The 20,753-nt window shown below is 34.1% G+C and overlaps 1 protein-coding gene across 9 annotated transcripts in view; it reads left to right on the forward strand.

Annotated features, from left to right (window-relative positions):
* GPHN (gephyrin) overlaps nucleotides 1–20,753 on the forward strand; it is a gene marked incomplete at both ends in the record, with an annotated part of 440,211 nt that overhangs the window by 315,969 nt on the left and 103,489 nt on the right. For all 9 annotated transcript variants that reach the window (XM_084239836.1, XM_084239843.1, XM_084239839.1 and 6 more), the window contains one exon: nucleotides 16,462–16,599. In XM_084239836.1, the coding sequence (XP_084095962.1) occupies nucleotides 16,462–16,599 (138 nt within the window). The remainder of the gene's footprint in view (nucleotides 1–16,461; nucleotides 16,600–20,753) is intronic.

The following is a 20,753-nucleotide window of genomic DNA, read 5'->3' on the forward strand; positions in this document are numbered from 1 at the left end:
TAGAAACTCTCATTTATCCTTCAATATTCTTTAAGTGTGATATTCTGTGTGAAACCTTCTTTGAGTTCCCCTCCTCCAAGACAAAGTAACTTCATATATTCATTTACTAAATTAACTATCCATAAGAAAACATTTCCAAAATGTAGGCAATGTAAAGAAAACTAAGATCAGCTTCTCTTTTGGCATATATAAAAATGTGTCCAAACAAAAGGTTGGTGTATCCTAGAGAAAGAAAAAGTGTTAGAATTTAATAGAGCTTTCTAGAATTGTCCCAGGAGGAGTAAACTTTGGTAAATTTGTCCAAGAAAAAGGTAACTTTCCTTTGGTTCCTCAAAAATATTACCAAAGCAAACTGTTGATAATAAAGCTGAATTTTCTTATTATGATAAGGGAATATTCTACTTCCACAAAGTCTTAGTCCCAGAGTCAGAGTCTCAGAAATGGAAGGGAAAACTTAGAATGTATGATATTTTGAAGTTTGATTTAAAACAGCTCTTTTAATATGGAGAGTTGATTAGAATTAGATAAAGATAATTATATAATCATTTCAGACTTACAGATAGAGCAAGGGAAGGGAATCTGAGAGCCCTGATTTATAAACTATCTTTTGATACTTTTTGTTTAAGAAGTTTCCAGAATAAGCAGTAAAGCCATTTACAGTTTTTATCTTTGGGGGAAGAGTTTTCTGGAATAGTAGAGTTATGTTAATAAAAACAATAAAATAGTAATTTTATGCTAAGGAAGACAATATGCTATTTAATTATAGGTGGTTTCAGGTATCAGATATCATTTGTCATCAGTCTTCAACCTGAGCTGAAAAGTGGACAGGGAACATCTGAGATATAATTTGAGGTATAATCAATCAATAGATCGATCCGGACCTTATTGCTTCCTGAGTAATCCCAATCGTATATCAGCTGTCTAAGGAAGTTGTTCATTATTCCTAAGTTTTAATCCTTTCCTCTATTTGTTGTTGTATGACTGTTTATTAAACCATTCATTGAAAAAAACTGTATAGCATCATTAGGCCTATAGAGATAACACATCTGAACCCTGCAACACAATGTGAAAAGGACCATGTTCAGAGTTTGCAGTACTTTTCTCAGCCAAGAGCCAAGTGTCATAATTTATGCCAATAATAACTATACACTAAAAAAACTGAACCACCTATAAGAAAAATTCTTTAAAATGTACAACTTACGAAGACAGTATAAGGAAGAAATAGAAAAGGCTAAATTACTAGTAAGGAGAATGAATCAATAATAAATTTTTTTTTAAATCTCCTGAACTTTCATGAGAGCCAAGACCAGATGACTTCACCGGTGAATTCTACCAAGAATTTAAGGAAAATTTAATGCCATTTTTTCTCATATATTTTTTAAAAATTGTTAAGGCAGGAGCATTCACACTCACTTACAAGGCCTTCATTGCCCTCATGCCAAGGCCAGACAAAAATGCTACAAGAAAAGAAAACTACAGGCCAATATCCCTGATGAATATAGTTGTAAAAATTCTCAATAAAATATTCGCAAAATTAAGCAAAATAAGTCAGAAGGAAAAAGACAAACAACAGATGGTTTCACTTGTATGTGGAATACAGAGAAATAAAAAAAAGGGTGAGACAAAGCCAAACCAATAACCAACGCCTGACATCTGATGGCTAAACCAAGGAAACCATAAGGGGAGGGTGACAGGGAGAATAAGGGGAAGGAGGAGGCCCAGTGAAGCATGGCAGAAGATTATTGGTGGTGAGCATGGTGTGACACATACAGTTGTAGAAGTTTGAACATATATCTGCTAAAACAAATACAATCATGTAAACCAACTTTTCCTCAATAAACATAATTGAGTGAGTAAATTATTAACAAACTGAATCCAACGATACATTAAAAAAATCGTTCACCATGATTAAGTGCAATTTATCCTTTGACTGCAAGGGTGGTTCAACATGTGCAAATTAATAAATGTGATGCATCACATTAATAAAAGAAAAGAAAAAGTTATATGAGATATATCTCAGTAGATGCAGAAAAAGTATTCAACAAATTTCAATAACTGTTCATGATAAAAACTTTCTAACTATGGTCTGAAAGAAGTGAACTTCAGATAATAAAGGTCACATATGACTGACTAGTCGACAGCTAATATTACTTAATATTGGAAGATTGAAAGCTATTATTCCAAGATCAAGAATAAGACAACTCTTACCACTGTTACTCTCCATAGTTGTAGAAGTCCTAGCGAAAACAATCAGGCAAGAAAAAAAAATAGAAAACAAAATTTAAGTCAAAATGGGTTAAAGACTTGAATGTAAAACCTGAATCCGTAAAATACATAGAAAAAAACATGGACAAAACTCTCCACAACATTGGAGTCACTGATGTTTTTGGGGTCTCAACTCCAACTGCAAGGTAAATAAAAGCAAAAATAAATAAATGGGGCCACCTCAAACTGAAAAAGTGCACAGTAAAAGAAATTATCACTAAACAAAAAGACATCCTACCAAATGGGGGGAAATGTTTGCATATCTTACATCTCTTACATCCTGCAAGGGATTAATATCCAACATCTCGAAGGAACTCATATAATTCAACAAAAAAAACAAAACCCCAATCAAAAATGGGCATAAAATGAAATAGATGCTTCTCCAAAGAAGACATACAGATAGCCAGCAGACAACTGAAAAATAGTTCATTATCACTTATCACAAAAGATACCCCATGTCCATTTGTTTAAAGAATTAATGTTATTAAAATATCTATATTAATCAAAACCATGTACAGATTTTTTTTTATGAAACATTTTTTTTAAGTTTTATTTATTTTTATTTATACAAGCACTGGGTACAGTCAGAAGCGCGGGAGGGTGAGAGAATTCACCAGAGCCAGAGCGGGGAACAGAACAGGCAGACTGACGCAATACACTGCTGAGGGGAGCAGTGAGTGCGGCAGGAGAGGTCTGCACACCATGTGGGACCCTCGCCAGGGGCTGGGGATCAAACCAGCACTGCAGAGGCTGCGGGCAGCTTCGCAGCCCAGTGCTCAACCGCTGTGCCACCAGGGGAGGCCCAAAACCATGTACAGATTAAAAAAAAAAAAAAAAAAACCTATGAAATCCAATGGTATTTTTTACAAAAAGTAGAAAAATAATATTAAAATAGATAGGAAACCACAAAAGACTGTGAATAGTCAAAGATATCCTGAGTAAGAACAAAGTGAGAGACAACACTTCCTAGTTTCAAGCTATATAGTATAAAGCTAAAGTAACCAAAACAGTGTGGTACTGGCATAAAAACAGACACAGACCTATGGAACAGAATCGAGTTGTTTGAATACACAAGCAACTAATACTTAACAAAGAGGTCAAGAATACTGAATAGAGGAAAGACAATCTCCACCTGAAAAATTGTATAACCATATATAAAACAACGAAATAGGCCTCTACTTACTGAACTCACAAAAATTAAAGTGTATTAAAAAGACTTAAATGTAAGACCAGAAACCATAAAACTCATAGAAGAAAACCTAAGTAAAAAGCTCCTTGACTTGGGTCTTGGCAAGAATTTTTTGGCTATGACACCTAAAGTAAAAGAAACAAAATAAAAAATAAATGGAACTACATCAAATTAAAAAGCTGCTGCACAGGATAGAATGGAAAAAAATGAAAGGACAACCTATGGATGGGGAAAATATGCAATTGCAAATGATATATCTAATAAGCAGTTAATATCCACAATATACAAAGAACTTTTACAACTCCATAACCACCAATCAAAATTAAAAGTTTGCAAAGAACTAAATAGACATTTTCCAAAGAAGATATACAGTTAATTGTCAGGTACATGGAAGATGCTCAACTTTTAAGCCATTAGGAAAATGCAAATCAAAATCACAATGTGATATCACCCCACATCTATTAGAATAGCCATCATTGAAAAGACTGATAAATACTGGCAAAGATGTGGAGAAAAGGAGCCTTATACACTGATGATGGATTGTAAATTGATACAGCCAATATGGAAAATAGTATGGAAATTTCTCAAAAACTGAAAAACTGGCATATGATCCAGCATTTACACTTCTAGGAATATTTCCACAGGAAATAAAAAGCATTGATGTGAGAAAACCATCAACACCCATGTTCATAGCTGCATTATTTATGATAGCCAAGACACAGAAAGAACCAGAAGTGTCCATCTGCAAATGAATGCATAAATTGTGATATACAGACAGTAATGTGACTTAACAATGGGGGCATGTTCTGAGAAATTCATAGTTAGGTGTTTTGTTATTGCTCAAATGTCATGGAGTGTAATTACACAAACCTGTGTGGAATAGCCTCACACATACCTAAACTATATGATATAACCTGTTGGAACCACATCAGTTTTTCACATCATTAAGTAATGCATGACTATATATAATGGAATATTATTCACCAATTGAAAAAAGAAAAGAAAAACTTTCATTTGCAACAGCATAAATAAACCTTGAGGCATTATGCTAAGTACAATAAGTTAGAAAAAAAAGACAAATACTATATGATCTCACTTATACATGGAATTTTTAAAAAATGCCATATTCATAGGAAAAGAGATCTATTTTGCTCACCAGAGGTGGTGGTTAGGGAGCAGAGAAAATGGGTTAGGCATTCAAAAGATAAATAAGTACTAGGGGTGCTATGTATAACATGGTAACTATAGCTAACATAGCTATATGGTATACTTGAATGTTGTTAGGAGAGTTTTCAGGATTTACTAAGAGTTCTCATAACCAGAAAAGAAATTTACTTTTTTTCTTTTATATATAAGAGATGATGGTAAACTTACTGTAATAATTATTTCACAACATATGAAAGTCAAATCATCATGCTTTATACCCTAAACTTACACATGCTGTATGGTCAATTATATCTCAACAAAATTGGAAAATCAAACAGCCAAATTAATCAAAGGCTATATACCTACATATGATTTGATCTCACAGACATTAAAGATAATACCTTAGGCCATGGAAATTCAATAGTCTCTAAGAATTTAGCTAATTTGATTTTCAGGATTTGTTTTCTCTCTACCTTTCCTAAAGATTGAGGGTGAAATTGATAGTAAAGTTTCTTAATAAGTTGTAGGGCTTTGCAAAACTTATTATTAGTAATAAGCCAAATAAAATGGATCATCACTAAAAACAGGAGTCATAATACCATGGGTTAGGAAAACAAAATCAAGAAATTTTTGCTACTTTTAGAGTTTTAGCTCCCTGTATAGGAAAGGTGTCAAACATCCCAATAATAGGAAATGATCAAAACATACAATTTTACCAAGATTATGTTGGTGACAGATGAGATATAGTAAAGTTTTCCCATCAATGTTAACTGTTCAGTAGCAAACTTGTTCTTTCATTAGTAGGTAATTTCATGTAAAATTTTTATAACGTTCCATTTGAGGTCCTTCATTGCTACTAAATAGGAAACAGTGCAGTTTACATCCAGGTTTCTCTCATTACTTCCTTTCTGACAATTTCCGAGATTCTTATTTGAACAAACTATCAAATAAGTAAAATAGAGATTAGATTTTGAGTTACATATAGACAGACTGACTTTCTCCTTTGAATGAATTAAGACATTTTACTACTTCAGCAGCAAGATATTGGTAAATGGTTCAGTTGAGTCACTACTGCATGCAATAAGGGATTTCCATGACTCTCTTTCAAAACTGACTCAGCATTGCCCTCCTTTTCAAGCAACTCTCTTCTTCCAAATTGTTTTTCCAGTTCTCAGAGACTAGAACATTCATCCTAGGTTCTAATGGGCTTTTAATTTAAAAATAATTTTATCTTAAAGACATGTTTACTTGAAGACATTACTGTTTTATTACAAACATTTATTATATGATGGAACCAGGTTCAGTGGGATGCAGATGAGATAAATATCACCCATTAAAATTCTTACCAGAACTATTAAATGAAAAATTTTAGATATGTTAGTTTGTCTGCCACTCCTAACTTTCTGCAAGACTTTACTTTTTCTACTTTATGTATAAAATTTTGCTAGTCTCATTCTAATCAACTAAACATTATGATTTTTAGAGTTTCCTCCCATTTGTCTTAATACTCCAGGCAAAGGTTTCAGAAATTAGATTTAATTTAAAATTATTATGTACTGAATGATTTCCTAGCTATATTCCCCTTGTATCTCTTCTTGTTCACATACATTTATAATGCCCTAACAAACTGTCAGATATTCCACTTTTACTAGCATTATTTTATTGATAGTGACCTTAAGTATCTTTAGCAAACATGTCTATCAACCCACTATCAAGTTGATCAATATCAGCTATAATGGTAGCTCAAGTCCATTAAAACTCTTTAGTATTTAAAATACTATAGATTCAAATCATGAATTTTAAGAAAGAAATTATAATTTTCAATAAGTTAGATTTGTGGTGCACCCTTGAAATAAATGCATTTCTCAAATACAGGCTTACACATAAACAGATCAAGTGCTTGCCTTTTTAGCATATTTTGTGATAGAATGAAAAATCTACAGGTCTCAAGCACCTGTCCTTATTAGCTCATCTTATAAAAGAAGGCATGCTTTAGAGTTAAATTAGTTATGGTCAAATCTTGATTTCCCTACTTAGTAACTGTGTGAACTTGGGCAAGTGTGCCTCAATTTCTTTGTCTGCATATGAGGGTTAAAGCGTGTCTGCCTCATGAGGTGTTGGGAAAATTAAACAGTGAAATGTTTTGTAAATGTTAATGTTAACTATAAACACTAAACAGTAAATGTTAACTATAATTATTGATGTTATCTCTACAAGTACTACTGCTATTACTATTATTATAATTATTCTTTAGAGTGAAGGCATTATCTCTTTAAAAAAAAACTTCTACTTCAATGAAAGTCTGTAAACTGGTTAGGGTAATAAATTAATCCTTAAAGCCCATAAATCTTAGGTAAATTTATCAGATAAACTGGCTGCCACCTCTGGATACTCAGTTTTAAGAAAATGGATGCATTCATGGTGGGATTGTAGAGTAGTCCAGCCACTATGGAAAGCAATGTGAAGGTTCCTCAAAACACTAGAAATGGATCTGCCATACAATCCATCTGTTCTACTCCAACAAATCTTCCCAAGGAACACAAAAACAATAATGTGAACGGAAAGCTGCAACTCTATGTTTATTACAGCACTATTTACAATAGTCAAGATGTGGAAACAACCTAAATACCTCCAAACAGATGAATGAATCATAAAGATATGATAGATATACACAATGGAATACTACTAAGTGATCAAAAAAACCAAACTCATGCCATTTGTGGTAACATGGATGGAGCTGGAAGGGTTGATGCAAAGCAAAATAAGTCAGAAGGAAAAAGATAAATATCAGATGGCTTCACTTACATGTGTAATATAGAAAACTAAACAAAGAGTCAGACAAAGACAAATCTTGAAAGCTGGCCATAAATATTGAAACATCCGAGAGGGGAGGGGGGAAAGAATGGTGTAGGAAGGGGTGAAAATTGGGGGAAGAGCACAAGGGAATATGGTGATGGACTATAGGTGCTTTGGAGGGAGAACTATGGTGACCACACCTGAGGGGAGAAATTGTATATTGTCTAAAAATTAAAAATTATGTAAGAAAGAAGTGCTACATTAAAAAATTTAAATATAATCAGAAAAGAAAAAGAAAGTGGGTGCATTCATAACTGTTATTAGATATGAAAAGAGAAAGCCTAAAGCTCAAAATTAGATACTACTTTTAATCACTCCCTCCTTGTTGAAATCTTTCTTAGCATTGTTCTTTCAGGCTAACCATTTCCTTTTTCTGCAGCTTCTTTGAAGCCTTTTATTTTTTTTTCCAGTCATTAAATATCATTGTTACTCAGAGTTCTCTTAGACTTTACATACACATTCTTCTGTAGGAGCAATTCATGATGCTTCAGAAACCAAATCTATCACTCCAACCCATATCCGTTCTCTCAACTTAAGACTTATATTTCCAAACATCTATTATCGATAGCTTCTTAGATATTTTACAAATATTTCATAATCAACATGACTAAAGCTAAATTTGTTATCTGAATCTTCTTTTCATCATATATCTCAAGGAGTGACATTTCTATCCATATAGTTGCCCATACCAAGAAAGCCTAACAGTATTTGGTTTTTATCCCAATTCCTGCAGCCATTTTTATCTTTGCAAGTCCAAACCTTTCATACTCTTTTACCGACTTTCACTCTTTAATAGCTTTTTATTTTTCTTAAAGTCAGACTCCTTAATATTGCTTACAATCTGGTTTGTGTTTAACCTCCAATTTTACTTCCACTCTCACCCTGAACTCAGTGCACCCATGACACAAACTTTCAATTTACAAATAGTTTACTCTTTTCCGAAATTATGTTGTCCTATCTCTTCCCTTGGATAACTCCTGCTTATTATCCTACATTTCCTCCAAGAGTTTTTCTGTCATCTCACAAATCTGAGCAAAATGCCCCTCTTGTGTTTTACTCAAGTATCTTATAGTTTCCTCACTTTACGGCAAGTCTGTTTGTAGCATTGTACTTTGCAGTCTTTGTCACTGTTTCCTCCATTCCACCCTAAAGACTTGTTGTAATACCTCATCTATCTTATTCATTGTTACTCTTCTTAAGATCTTGATTGTCTTCCCAATAAATGAGTTGAAAGGGTGAGTTATTATATGAATGAGAAAGTAACTTTGGGCCATCAGAGCAGTCAAGGGGTAACATAACACTCAGAGTAAGAAATCAGAATGGGACCAGGGAAGAAAAACAATAAACACTAGCAAAAACACTAATCTTTTTGTTATCAGTTCTATTTTTCTTAATTGCTACTTCTCTAGAGATTACTTTTGTTTTCATTCTAGTTCTTACCTCTATTCATTCTCATTACTGCTATCCAGACTCAAGACCTATTACTAACTCTTGGCCAGAGATGTATTATTATACTCTTTGGTTAATCTTATGTATTATTATACTCTTTGGTTAGTCTATTCCAGATAGAACATTAACTTTGTTAATGTTCTAATATCCTGCTATTTAAGAACATAAAATATCTTTTCTCTATGATCTCCAGAAAAGATAATTACAAATTAGTCTTTAAAGAAATATGCTAATTTCTTGTAGTTCTTATTTTTTTGAAATCTTTCTAATTCTTTTCCTGCTGCAATGTGTGTTCCCTTACCATCTTGATTGGCACTTACTGGTTCAGAAAACAGTGCTTATTATCACTTACTCAAATTTTCTTTATGTTGCTAAAGGCAATTAACAATTTGCTTCCACAAATATGTATTGAGTTACTATTTATAAGCACTGCCTTTCCAACTTTCCCATTTAATCTCCTGAATAAGTCATTTTCTTTAATATATCTTCATGTAGTTTATTTGCCAAGTTCTCAAATATTTTTCTCATTTTTTATTTGTGAAACCTACTTGTATTGCTTTCATAAATTTTCCCATTATTGTTTTACATGAAAAATTGTGACTCATATTTTACTTTCAGTCAATCTTTTAGCTTCTTCATTGTCAATATTGTATATATACAATGTAGCTAAAGTATTTGCAATATATACAATATAGCTAAAAATATTAAGTTAAGAAAACAGACTAGAAAGTACAACTCCTAATTTTCACAGAGACAGGAAATTAACTGCAATATATGGACCAAGATAACTTTATGAGAAGTTGGAAGCCAACTAAGTAAGAATGAGTAGCCAGTTAAGTAGTTAAAATAACCCAGTCAAGTGCAAAGCCAAAAATAAGGCATAAAAGGCTACAGTAAAATAGGTAAGCAGATCACTACCTGTGATCTGCCCTTATGACCTCATGATCATCAGGAACCATGTGTCTTGAAGTCTTTCACTGGAGGGAGAAGGAAAGAGAAATGTGGAATGTATATCCAGCATTTCAGCTTTTCAGAACTGCCCAAAGAACTGGTTACTCTCTTACCTGACTAGGAGCATTGATGGAGCTGACATTGTTTTGGTACCTGGGTGCCACTAAAAACAGGGGAGACCAAGTGCAACTTGTATTGTCACCAGAGGGCCTGAAATGGTATGTCTCAGCACAATGAAGAAAAGGCATCCATGCAGCAACTTCTCCCTTAAAAGGCAGGGAAAAGAGTGTACTAAACTAGAGCAAGTGTCCAACAGTACAGTTTTTATAGAGCTGCCTGAAAGGCTGGTTTCTGTTTCACCTGACTTGGGGCACTTGAATTAGCTTTGTTTCAGTGCCTGGAGGGTACTACTAATAAAGGAGAGCAGAAAAACTTGCTGCTACACTGCCAGAGAGCCTATAGTACCACAGGCAGACACCACAGGGAACAAGAGATTGAACGCCCCAGAAAAAGAACTGGCATACCTCTAGTTAGTAAATTACATTCATATCCACCCCAGATCATAAGAGATAACTGTGAATGTCTATGCCAACAAATTAGAAAACTTGGAAGAAATGGACAAATTCTTAGAAGCATACAACCTTCTAAGACTAAATCAGGAAGAAAGAGAAAATCTGAACTAACCAATTATAAGCAAGGAAATTGAAACAACAATCAATAGTCTCCAGGAAAGTACAAAATCTCAGGGCCAGTTGGTTTTACAGGTGAGTTCTGCAAAACCTTCAAACAAAACTAATACTCTGATACCAAAAGCAGACAAAGACATTAAAGAAAATTATAGACCAATATCTCTTATCATAAACACAGATGCAAAATCCTCAACAAAATTTTAGCAGACCAAATTCAACAGTACAGTAAAAGGATCATAAATTATAGACAACTGGGGTTTGTTCCAGGGATGCAAGGATGGTTCAACAAATGCAAATCAGTGTAATTCACAACTTCAACAATGGAAAAGACAAAAATCATATCACTCTATTTAGAGAAGGCATTTGACAAGATTCAGCATCCATTTATGATTTCAAAAAAAAACCTCTTAGTAAAATGAGAAAAAAAGGAAAATACCACAACAAAATAAAAGCCATTTATAACAAACTCAACTAGCATCATACTCAATGGTGAGAAACTGAAAGCTATTCCTCTAAGACTGGGTACACGAGAAAGGTGATAGATCTCACCACTACTGTTCAACATAGTTTTGGAAGTCTTAGCTAGAACAGTTAGGCAAGAGAAAGAACAAATGGACATAAAAGCAATCCAGTTTGTAAAAGAAGAGGTAAACTATCACTATTTGCAGATAGCTTGTACTGTACATAAAAACATTGGTATCAATAAATCATATAGTAAAGTAGCATATATTAAGTGCCTAAGTAATCATATATTAAGTACCTAAGAGTAAACCTAACAAGGAAAGTAAAAAAAAAAAAAACCTATTTAATGAAAACTTTAAGGCATTGTTAAAAGAAATAGAAGATACTAGGAAATAGAAAGATAGTCCATGGTTGTGAATTGGAAGAATTAATGTTAAAATGTCCATCCCACCCAAACAATATATAGATTTGGTGCACTCTCTGTCAAAGATTCAAAGAAATAGAGCAAATGGGCCTCCCTGATGGCGCAGGAGGTTAAGCGCCACACTGTGAAGCTGTCCGCAGCCTCTGCAGCACCGGTTCAATCCCAGCCGGCCGGCGAGAATCCCACATGATGAAGCAGACCTCTCCTGTCTTGCCTGCTGCTCCCCTCAGCAGTGTATTTCTTCAGTCTGCCTGTTCTGTTCCCCACTCTGTCTCTGGTGAATCCTCTCAACCCTCACGCACATCTGGCCTGTACCCTGGTTCTTGTATAAAAATAAAAAATAAATCATTTTTAAAAATTTAAAAATAAATAAAAATTAAAAAAGAAAAAAAGAAATAGAGCAAATATTGTTGGAATTACATGGAACCACAAAGACCCTGAGTAGCCAAAACAATCTTGACAAAAAAGAGGAATGAAACTATCACACTCCTAGACTTAAAACTCTACTATAAGTCCGTATTAATAAAAGCATGCTAAAGGTAGTTCTGCAGGTTGAAACAAAATGACACTAAACAACAAAACAAAATCAAATTAATATCTAGCTCACCAGTAAAGGTAAATATATACAAATAATATCATAATGTATTATGTAAGGTACTATTATTTTGGTAGAGAATTTAAAAGATAAAAGCATAAAAAGACTTTAAGACTATGTTCATGAATACACAATATATAAAGATTCAGTTTGTTACACTAAATAACATAAAATGGTATTGAGGCGATAGAAAAGAGTAGTTTTTGTATGTGGTTTATTTTCAACTTAAAATAGATTGTTATAAGATATTTTGTGTAAGCTCCAAGATAACTTCCCCCTGCCAAGAGTATACACAAAAATAAACCTCCAGAGTCTACACAAAATAAAATGAGTAAAAAATCAAAGACGGTCAGTATAAAAATAACACTCAAACAGAAACATCAATTCCAAAGAGCACCTGCACACCTATGTTTATAGCAGCACTGTTTACAATAGCTAAGCTTTGGAAACAACCCAAATGCCCAAAAATAGATGACTGGATCAAGAAGATGTGGTACATATACACCATGGAATATTACTCAGCATTCAAAAAAGATAAACACATGCAATTTGCAGCAACATGGATGGCACTGGAAGGGATCATGCTCAGCGAAATAAGCCAAAAAGAAAAAGAAAAATACCGGATGGTCTCACTCATAGCAGGAATCTAGAAAACTTAAATAAGGGACCAGGAAAATGAATAACTATAAGAAAGTGAAAATCAAAATCAACAAAAAACTATGAACCAGAGACACTTTTAGGGGGGCGGGGGCGGGAGGGGAGGGATTGGGGTCAGAATGGGGGGCTGCAATTGTATGGGGAATATAACAATAAAATTAAAAAAAAAAAAAAGAAAACATTTTAATATGGGAAAGATTTTTCCAAGCTAGTTGATATCCACACTGAAATTTCCAAGTAAAAAAGAGAGAGAACTACCTATCTCTATAGTTAGAGAGCTGTTGGGCATGTTACTACTCTGCTGCTTTTGTTTTTCTGTTGACTTACATCCTTTCTGTTGAGCTATAATGTTCTTCATGGGAGGGTATAGCTTACTCTGTTATCCCAGATCCCTAATTGTGCCTAATTAACAAAATATATTTGATACATATTTCTTTTTTAAAAAAAGATTTATTTATTTATTTATGCATGCAAGAACTGGGCTACAGGCCAGAGGTGTGGGGGGTGAGAGGATTCACCAGAGACAGAGTGAGGAATAGAACAGGTCGAATGACCGAAATACACTGCTGAGGGAGCAGCAGGTGAGTCAGGTGAGTTCTGCTACGCCATGTGGGTATCTCCCTGGCTGGGGATCAAACTCGTGCTGCAGTGGCTGCAGATAGCTTCATAGGCTGTGTCTTAACCCCTTGCGCCACCAGGGAGGCCCTTGATACATACTGCTAAATGGATGTGTGTATTACTGAAATCACACTTGCTTTCTAATAAGAAAATTCTATTCTTCTATAAGCATATGCAACAAATAAACTCTAAAGTTAAAATGTATAATTTTGCCCTCAAAAACTAAGTATTTTAGAAGGACAGCTCCTAAAAGATCGTAAACAATTAAGTACCATAAAGAAAGTAAAATATATTTTAGAGAAAAGATGAATAAAAAGCAGAAACACCTATCTCTGTCATTGTCTCCAATAACACTGCCTGTGACAATATGTTTTTATTATGACATTTGAATGATAAGGCTAGGACTGTTGAAAGTGAGTTGTAAATAAATTTACTTTTCAACTATAAATGAATAGTAAATTGGGCCTCCCCGGTGGCGCAGCGGTTGAGCGCTGAGTTGGGAAGCTGCCTGCAGCCTCTGCAGCGCCGGTTCGATCCCCTGCTGCTCCCCTGCTCCCCGGCCACCGGAGGAGGGTTCCACGGGCGTGCAGACCTCTCCTGCCGCCCGCTGCTCCCCTCAGCAGTGTACTTCGGTCCTTCTGCCTGCTCTGCTCCCTGCTCTGACTCTGGTGAATTCTCTCACCCTCCCGTGCTTCTGACTGTACCCAGTGCTTGTATGTATGTATGTATAAATAAATAAACAAACAAATAAATAAATAAATAAATAAATCTTTAAAAAAAAAGAATAGTAAATTATCTATAACCCTTTCTTTAATTATTCACTTACTTAAATTGTGAGCAGAAAATTTTTTTCATATTTAGCACTAAATTGTCTTTAAGAACCTTAAAGTTCTGAAAATTTGTAATTCTGTGATTGACCAAGGGGAGAAATTTCCTAAAAACAAACATCTTTGATGTTTTTTTCTTTGAGTACCTATGACAATGTCATTCATCTTAGAATGGAAACTCACTGGGGACGTATCTTTAAGTCAATTCTGTGAATATGTCTAAAAAAGCTACTAGAATTAGGAAAACTAAATTGAATAAGTTACAGTGACCAGAAATGTATAGACTACTGAGAGATACAGATAAAATCATTAGGCAGTGGATTAAAGAGATGGGAGCTTTCTGTCTCACATATCAAAAATCTGGAGTCAGGCAGGTCAGGACTTGTACTGCTGCTCAACACTGTCATCATGAACTCCGGCTCTTTTTTCTTCATCATTGAAAAATGGCTATATCACCTTCCAGTATATAGCCATGTTTCAAGTAGAAAGAATGTGTAAGGGCAAAACTTTCTCCTCTTAAAGCTTTATTCCTTTATCTTTTTATTTGTAATAGGAATCCTGCCCCCAAAGACTTCTTCCTGTATCTCATTGATGATAACTATATCATATGGCCACTTTTAGCTGCAGTGTGGCTAGCAAAGAAGGGATTTGTGGATAGCAGTTAAGGTAACCAAGTTATAGTGCTTGTAGTTATTCCTTTTCTTTTTACCTTTTGGAATATAGACCTTTAAGTTTCCAAAGAAAAGATCAAGTCATTTGTGAACAGGATATAGTAACCCAAGGATTTCCTTTTTTGTCAGTTAATGATTCATTTAATTCAGAAAATATTCATTTTTATTTCCTAGTTTGTGAAATACTATTCTAGAGATAGTAAGTGAACAAATCCTCCTGTGGAGCTTACATTCTGCTTAGAAAAAGAACCTATAAGCAAGTAAATACAATAGGGATATGTGTTTGATAGGTAAATGGTATAATATTCTTATAGAATATTTCACACAAACTTCTTTGATGAGATGCAAACACCTGAAAGAAATGAGGGGGATTGAAGCTATTGTATCTGAGGAATAATATTCCAAGTAGATGAAACAACACGTACAAAGACCCTGAAGAACAATGCACTTGGCATGCTCAAGGAGAAGCAAGGAACTAACATGGCTAGCACACAGTGAGTAAGAGGAGAAATGATAGGAGATAAGAATGGGGGCACCATAATATATTGGTTTGGAAGAGTTGTGAGCAGAGATTGGTGCAACCTAACTTTCATTTTAAAAGGATCATTGTTAGTTCGATGTGGAGAATAATTTGAAGTGGTACAAAGATAGAAGCAGGGAGACCAGTTTACAAGCTATTCAATTTCCCAACTATTGTAGTAATAGTAATGGAGATGGTGGATAAATTATTACATTCTAGAGATATTTCAATGGTAATTGAGATATGGCCCTAAAGAAAAGAAATAATCAAGGGTCTTTCCAAAGCTTTGGACTAATAGCTAGAAGAATGGAGTTGCTATTTACTGAGTTGGGAACTGCAAGAGAATAAGACATCATGTGAGTAGGATAGGAGGATGAGGAATCAAGAGTGATTTCAAACATGTTAAATTTGAATTGCCTGTTACATTCCCAATTGAATATAAGTAATTTATAAGGTTAAAAAAGGATATTCTTATGCACTGGCTATTTGATGATATCTAAATCTAGAGATGAGAGTAGAGGTTGGGAATGGAGATATGGAATTGGGAGTTTTAGTATGTGGGTGAGGTTATGTAGGGAGTGCATAGCTAAATAATACTATACTTTCCTATGCCTTTTTTAGAAGAAAGAAAAATTTGAAATCCTAAATAAATTCAATATAAGGTGTTTTCATTTTACTCACTAGCTCATTAACTGTTCAAAGTTTGGTATAGTAGTTAAGGACATGGACTTCGAACTCAAGAGTACCCAGGTTTGAATCCTTTCTCTTCTGTACTACTTCTGTGAGTTGGGCCAAGATAATGTTATCTCTTTAAATCTCTTTCATCAGCAAAGAAGGAAAATCATTTCTCCCCATTCAGTTGTTGTGAAGATTAATGATTTAAATTAGAACAGTGCTACAACGCATAGTAAACACTCAAAGTTGTTTGGCCAATATCAAGTTTCACTAAGTTTTAATACATGATATAACATTGCTAGCTTGACTTATGTGCCATCCAAGCAGGCTAAATTTTGGAAACAGGAGAAAATATCTCATTTTACACTCTTCTTTTGGGGACATATGAAATTGAGAATTGTTGCTATTCACCCCTTTTTATTCAGTGTTTCAGCATCATATTCTTAGATAGTTGTCTTCCTGTTTAGGTCACAGTGCTGTCGATATCACCAAGGTGGCTAGAAGACACCGCATGTCTCCTTTTCCTCTAACATCTATGGACAAAGCCTTCATCACAGTCCTGGAGATGACTCCGGTGCTTGGGACAGAAATCATCAATTATCGAGGTACTATGGTACTATTATGTTTGTCTATTGCCTTTCCTTTTTTTTTTTTTTTTGAAGTAAGACATAAAATATTAATACACAGTTTTCTTGAAAGGGAAAGGTTATTAGCCATTGTCAAATTTATTATCATTCTTTTTGCCTCTTATTTTACTCAACTTTAAATGAGTCTTAGTAGTATACAGAATAAAGCACTCATAAAGCTTCCTTTTCATAAAAAATGGGGAAAAATACCAATTGTGTTTCTCCTGTCTATCACAATACCATTACTCTAAAGAGAGAATGATCAGCTCTGAGTGAAAGAAATTGTCTGTCTGGTGTAATTCTGGTCAGAAATTGGAGATGACCAATGTGTCTTGTAGTCATGTTTTCCAGAAAGGAAAACATGTTTTTCTTTAATATAAAATATAAAAACTACATTAATTTATCCATGGGTCACTGAGTAACCATTCTGATCTCAGTTTTTCTGCTTTATCCATCTTCTCATTTTCTGCTTAGTTTAGTAGCACTTTGAGACCAGATTGTAGAAAGACAATAGAAAGGTGATATTCACCAATATACTCAGTTTTTGATCAACCACTTCCTTTCCAAAAATTCAACATAGAACTTGTATTTAATACAGTAAAATGTGATTTCTTGTTTTTGTTATGCAATTGAAAATAATATAAAAGGATTGATTTTACAAATAAGGGACTTTAGTTATAAGTCATAAAAACTCAAACTGTACTCAACATTAAAGAGGATCCTCAAATACCCTGATTTTTCTGCAAGGAAACTCAGACTCAACTACAACAGAAAAGAATAGGACTTAGTCTCAAGACTTTAACATTCTCTTTTCTAATCTCTCTAGTCTTTCTACAACACATTATATAATATACTCTTCATCAGTAAAATAAAGAAGTGATGACATAAAAAATTGTGTTAGAATTAAAATATCTAACACTAGTAAAATATTTTTTAATTTTCAATTTTCTTTTTATTTATATATTTTTTTACATCATTGTTCATTTTTTTATTATTTTATTTTATATATATTTTTACATCATTTTTATTTTTGCCCAATGTATGCATTTTCATCTTGGTTAAATTCCCACCCCCCTTATTTTGACTCTAATCCCTCCATCCTCCCCCTCCCCCCATAGTAACACTAGTAAAATATTAAGTGCTATATTCTAGCTCTTTGGTCCCTGACAACACTTAACAAAAATTGTTCTTATATAGTTCATACTTATGCTTGTGATTTATAAGTTTAGATGTATTCTTATCCATCAGTTATTTGATGATATATAAAGCTAACATTTGACTTATTATATTCTTTTAGTATATCTGTATCATTAGGCTTAAACCTTTTATTTTGTTTTGTTTTACTTGTAAAGAAATAACAATTTGAAAGCTTACTAGAGAATTAATCCAAAATCATGTGATTTCAGAAATCAATTTGATGAAATGGGTTTCTTTGTATTATAAAATAGAAATTTAGATTTTTTTTCAATCAACATGAAGGTATTTTCAGAAATATGGGTATAAAAAAGTTGCAAAAACTTAATACTTTTCCTATCATAAAAATAAATTGGCCAACCCTGGCCTCTTATAATTTCAGGGGTTTCCCTTAACATCTGTCCTTAGAAAAATCTCATTGTGTACCCTAACTCACATTTAGGCAAAATTTCTAGCATTTTAAAATTAAGGCTGAGTTGGGGAATGGCCATTTCTATTTTTCATCTGAAAAAAAATACTGTCACATGAATTTCCTTTTCCCTTCATATACTTATTTCCCCTTCATTTGTTTATCAAATCACTTGTCATTCATAAATAAGCAAACTCTTCATGGGTGATTAACTTCCTTGTCAAGTGTTTCCACCTGTGATGATGAAAACTAATAGGTTTGAATTTAACCTTTGAGTTGTATCAAGATCAGTTTTTAATGCAAAAGTATTGCAATTAAACCTGCTGGGCACTTTGATGAGGTATTTAGAAAATAACCCCATATAGAATGATGTAACCCAACTATTTATTAAACATTTACTAATTGTCAGATAATATGTTAAGTCCTGGCTATATACAAAGATATATAAACTGCCCCATGGATCTCAGAGTAATGCAGAAGAGACAGGTAAGCAATGTAATATTTGTTTCTTAGGCTAATTCACATCTTGTGTCATTCACTTTAGATAAGTCCATTCATGCCAATGGTTTCACATACCACCTACTAAAAATTTCTAAATCTGTAACACTGCCCAAACCTTACCTGAGCTCCAAATGCATATGCCAAATATATATCCGCTGCTAGTAAATTTATTATGACCAATATTAACTTATTTCCTTTACCTCTACAATACTTGTTTGTTTCTTCTTTCTTCTTAAATTCATCCCTACTTCTTCATCCCCAATCCCATATTATTTTAGTTCACCCTTTGACCAACATCTCTCCATTCCCCCCAACTATGTGTTCTTTTTTTTTTTAAATTATTTATTTATGTATTTATTTATATAAGCACTGGGTACAGTCAGAAGCGCGGGAGGGTGAGAGAATTCACCAGAGCCAGAGCAGGGAGCAGAGCAGGCAGAAGGACCGAAGCACACTGCTGAGGGGAGCAGCGGGCGGCAGGAGAGGTCTGCACGCCATGTGGGACCCTCCTCCGGTGGTCGGGGAGCAGCCGGGGATCGAACCGGCGCTGGAGAGGCTGCGGGCAGCTTCGCAATCCAGCGCTCAACCGCTGCGCCACCGGGGAGGCCAACTATGTGTTCTTAAAAGAGTAAACTTAAGAAGCTTCTCCCCCCATGAAGAAGTTCCTGATGTCCACTTCTTTTCCAAGTTTGATGAAATACCACTTCTCCATGTTCCCACAGCATTTTATGCATATGTTTTACGACAGAACAGACTGACATATCAAATGTCTATCCTATAAATTGAATTGTCTGAGTCAAGAATAGCCTGTCGTTCCCTTACTGATGGTAAGAGATCTCACCCCTGAAAAAGGATTAGAAGGTCATTCTCTCTGCACTATGAAAGTTCTCTTTACCAACAATATTTGCATTTTGGTGAACAAGCCTTCATAGTTCATTTTTATTTCAGATAAATGAAATTCCTAACTATTGAATCTCATCCATCAATCACTGAGTAGAGAAATTATGGGGTAGGAGGACTAAAAGACATTCACAGTTCTATGAAATCCCAACTATATTGTCTCTGCAAATACTCTGACACACACAATTACAGGTATCCATAAAGGAAAGCCCATGTTTCCTTAGAGCTCCAGAACCACTGAATCTATGAACCAGTTTAGAACTGTAACATCTCAAAAATTGTTTCTTTATATATCTGAGAAGATTGAACAATAATCCCAGAAAACTAACGATAAATTATACACAGAAATACTGAAAATTATTGCTGTCAAGATCATAGATTTCTGTTAACTGTAGGAAGGAATAACATGAAATATTTACAATATTACAGTAAGAAGGCAACTTTGAGATCAAGTGTTCTTTTTTGCTTTAAAGAAGAGGGAATTTAGGAGCAAGGAAATGTAACAGTGTTCTTAAACAAATTTTTATGATTAAAAACAACTAGAACCTAGGATTCTTGACTCTTTGCCTATTGTTAATTTCACTGCAGCATACTACATCTCAAATCTGTATGAAAATTATACTTCTAAACCAAACACCTAGATGTGTATTCGTGTGTAAAGTATTGTTTGTTTTAATATGTCTTAGCTACATAAATTTCCTATTTTCTGTGGTCTGTTCTTTAGCATATTTACTATTTTCAGTTGCTATCTGCAAGTAAGACCTTTAAGGAGCACGTTCTCTACTAATTATAAATACCTTCCTTTGTTTCTTGAGAAAAGGATACCTGGCATAACAATGAATGATAATATTTGTAAGGCTAGCAGTTATGATTCATCTTGCTTGCTTGCAAATGCATGACACGAATAAATTACAACTTCACATTTGGTACAGTACTAGTTACTGTAAAGCAGATTAAAATATTCTGTCACAATTTTTGACATGAATATAAATGCAGGGGGATTATGCTAGATGAAAAAAGCCAGAAGGAAAATGACAAATACTGGATGGTTTCAATTGTGTGTGGTATATATAGGGGAAAAAAAAAAAAACTGAGTCAGACAAAACCAAACCAGTAACAAACCCTAGAA

The sequence above is a fragment of the Talpa europaea genome (assembly GCF_964194135.1).
Source record: "Talpa europaea genome assembly, chromosome: 8".
NCBI lineage: Eukaryota > Metazoa > Chordata > Mammalia > Eulipotyphla > Talpidae > Talpa > Talpa europaea.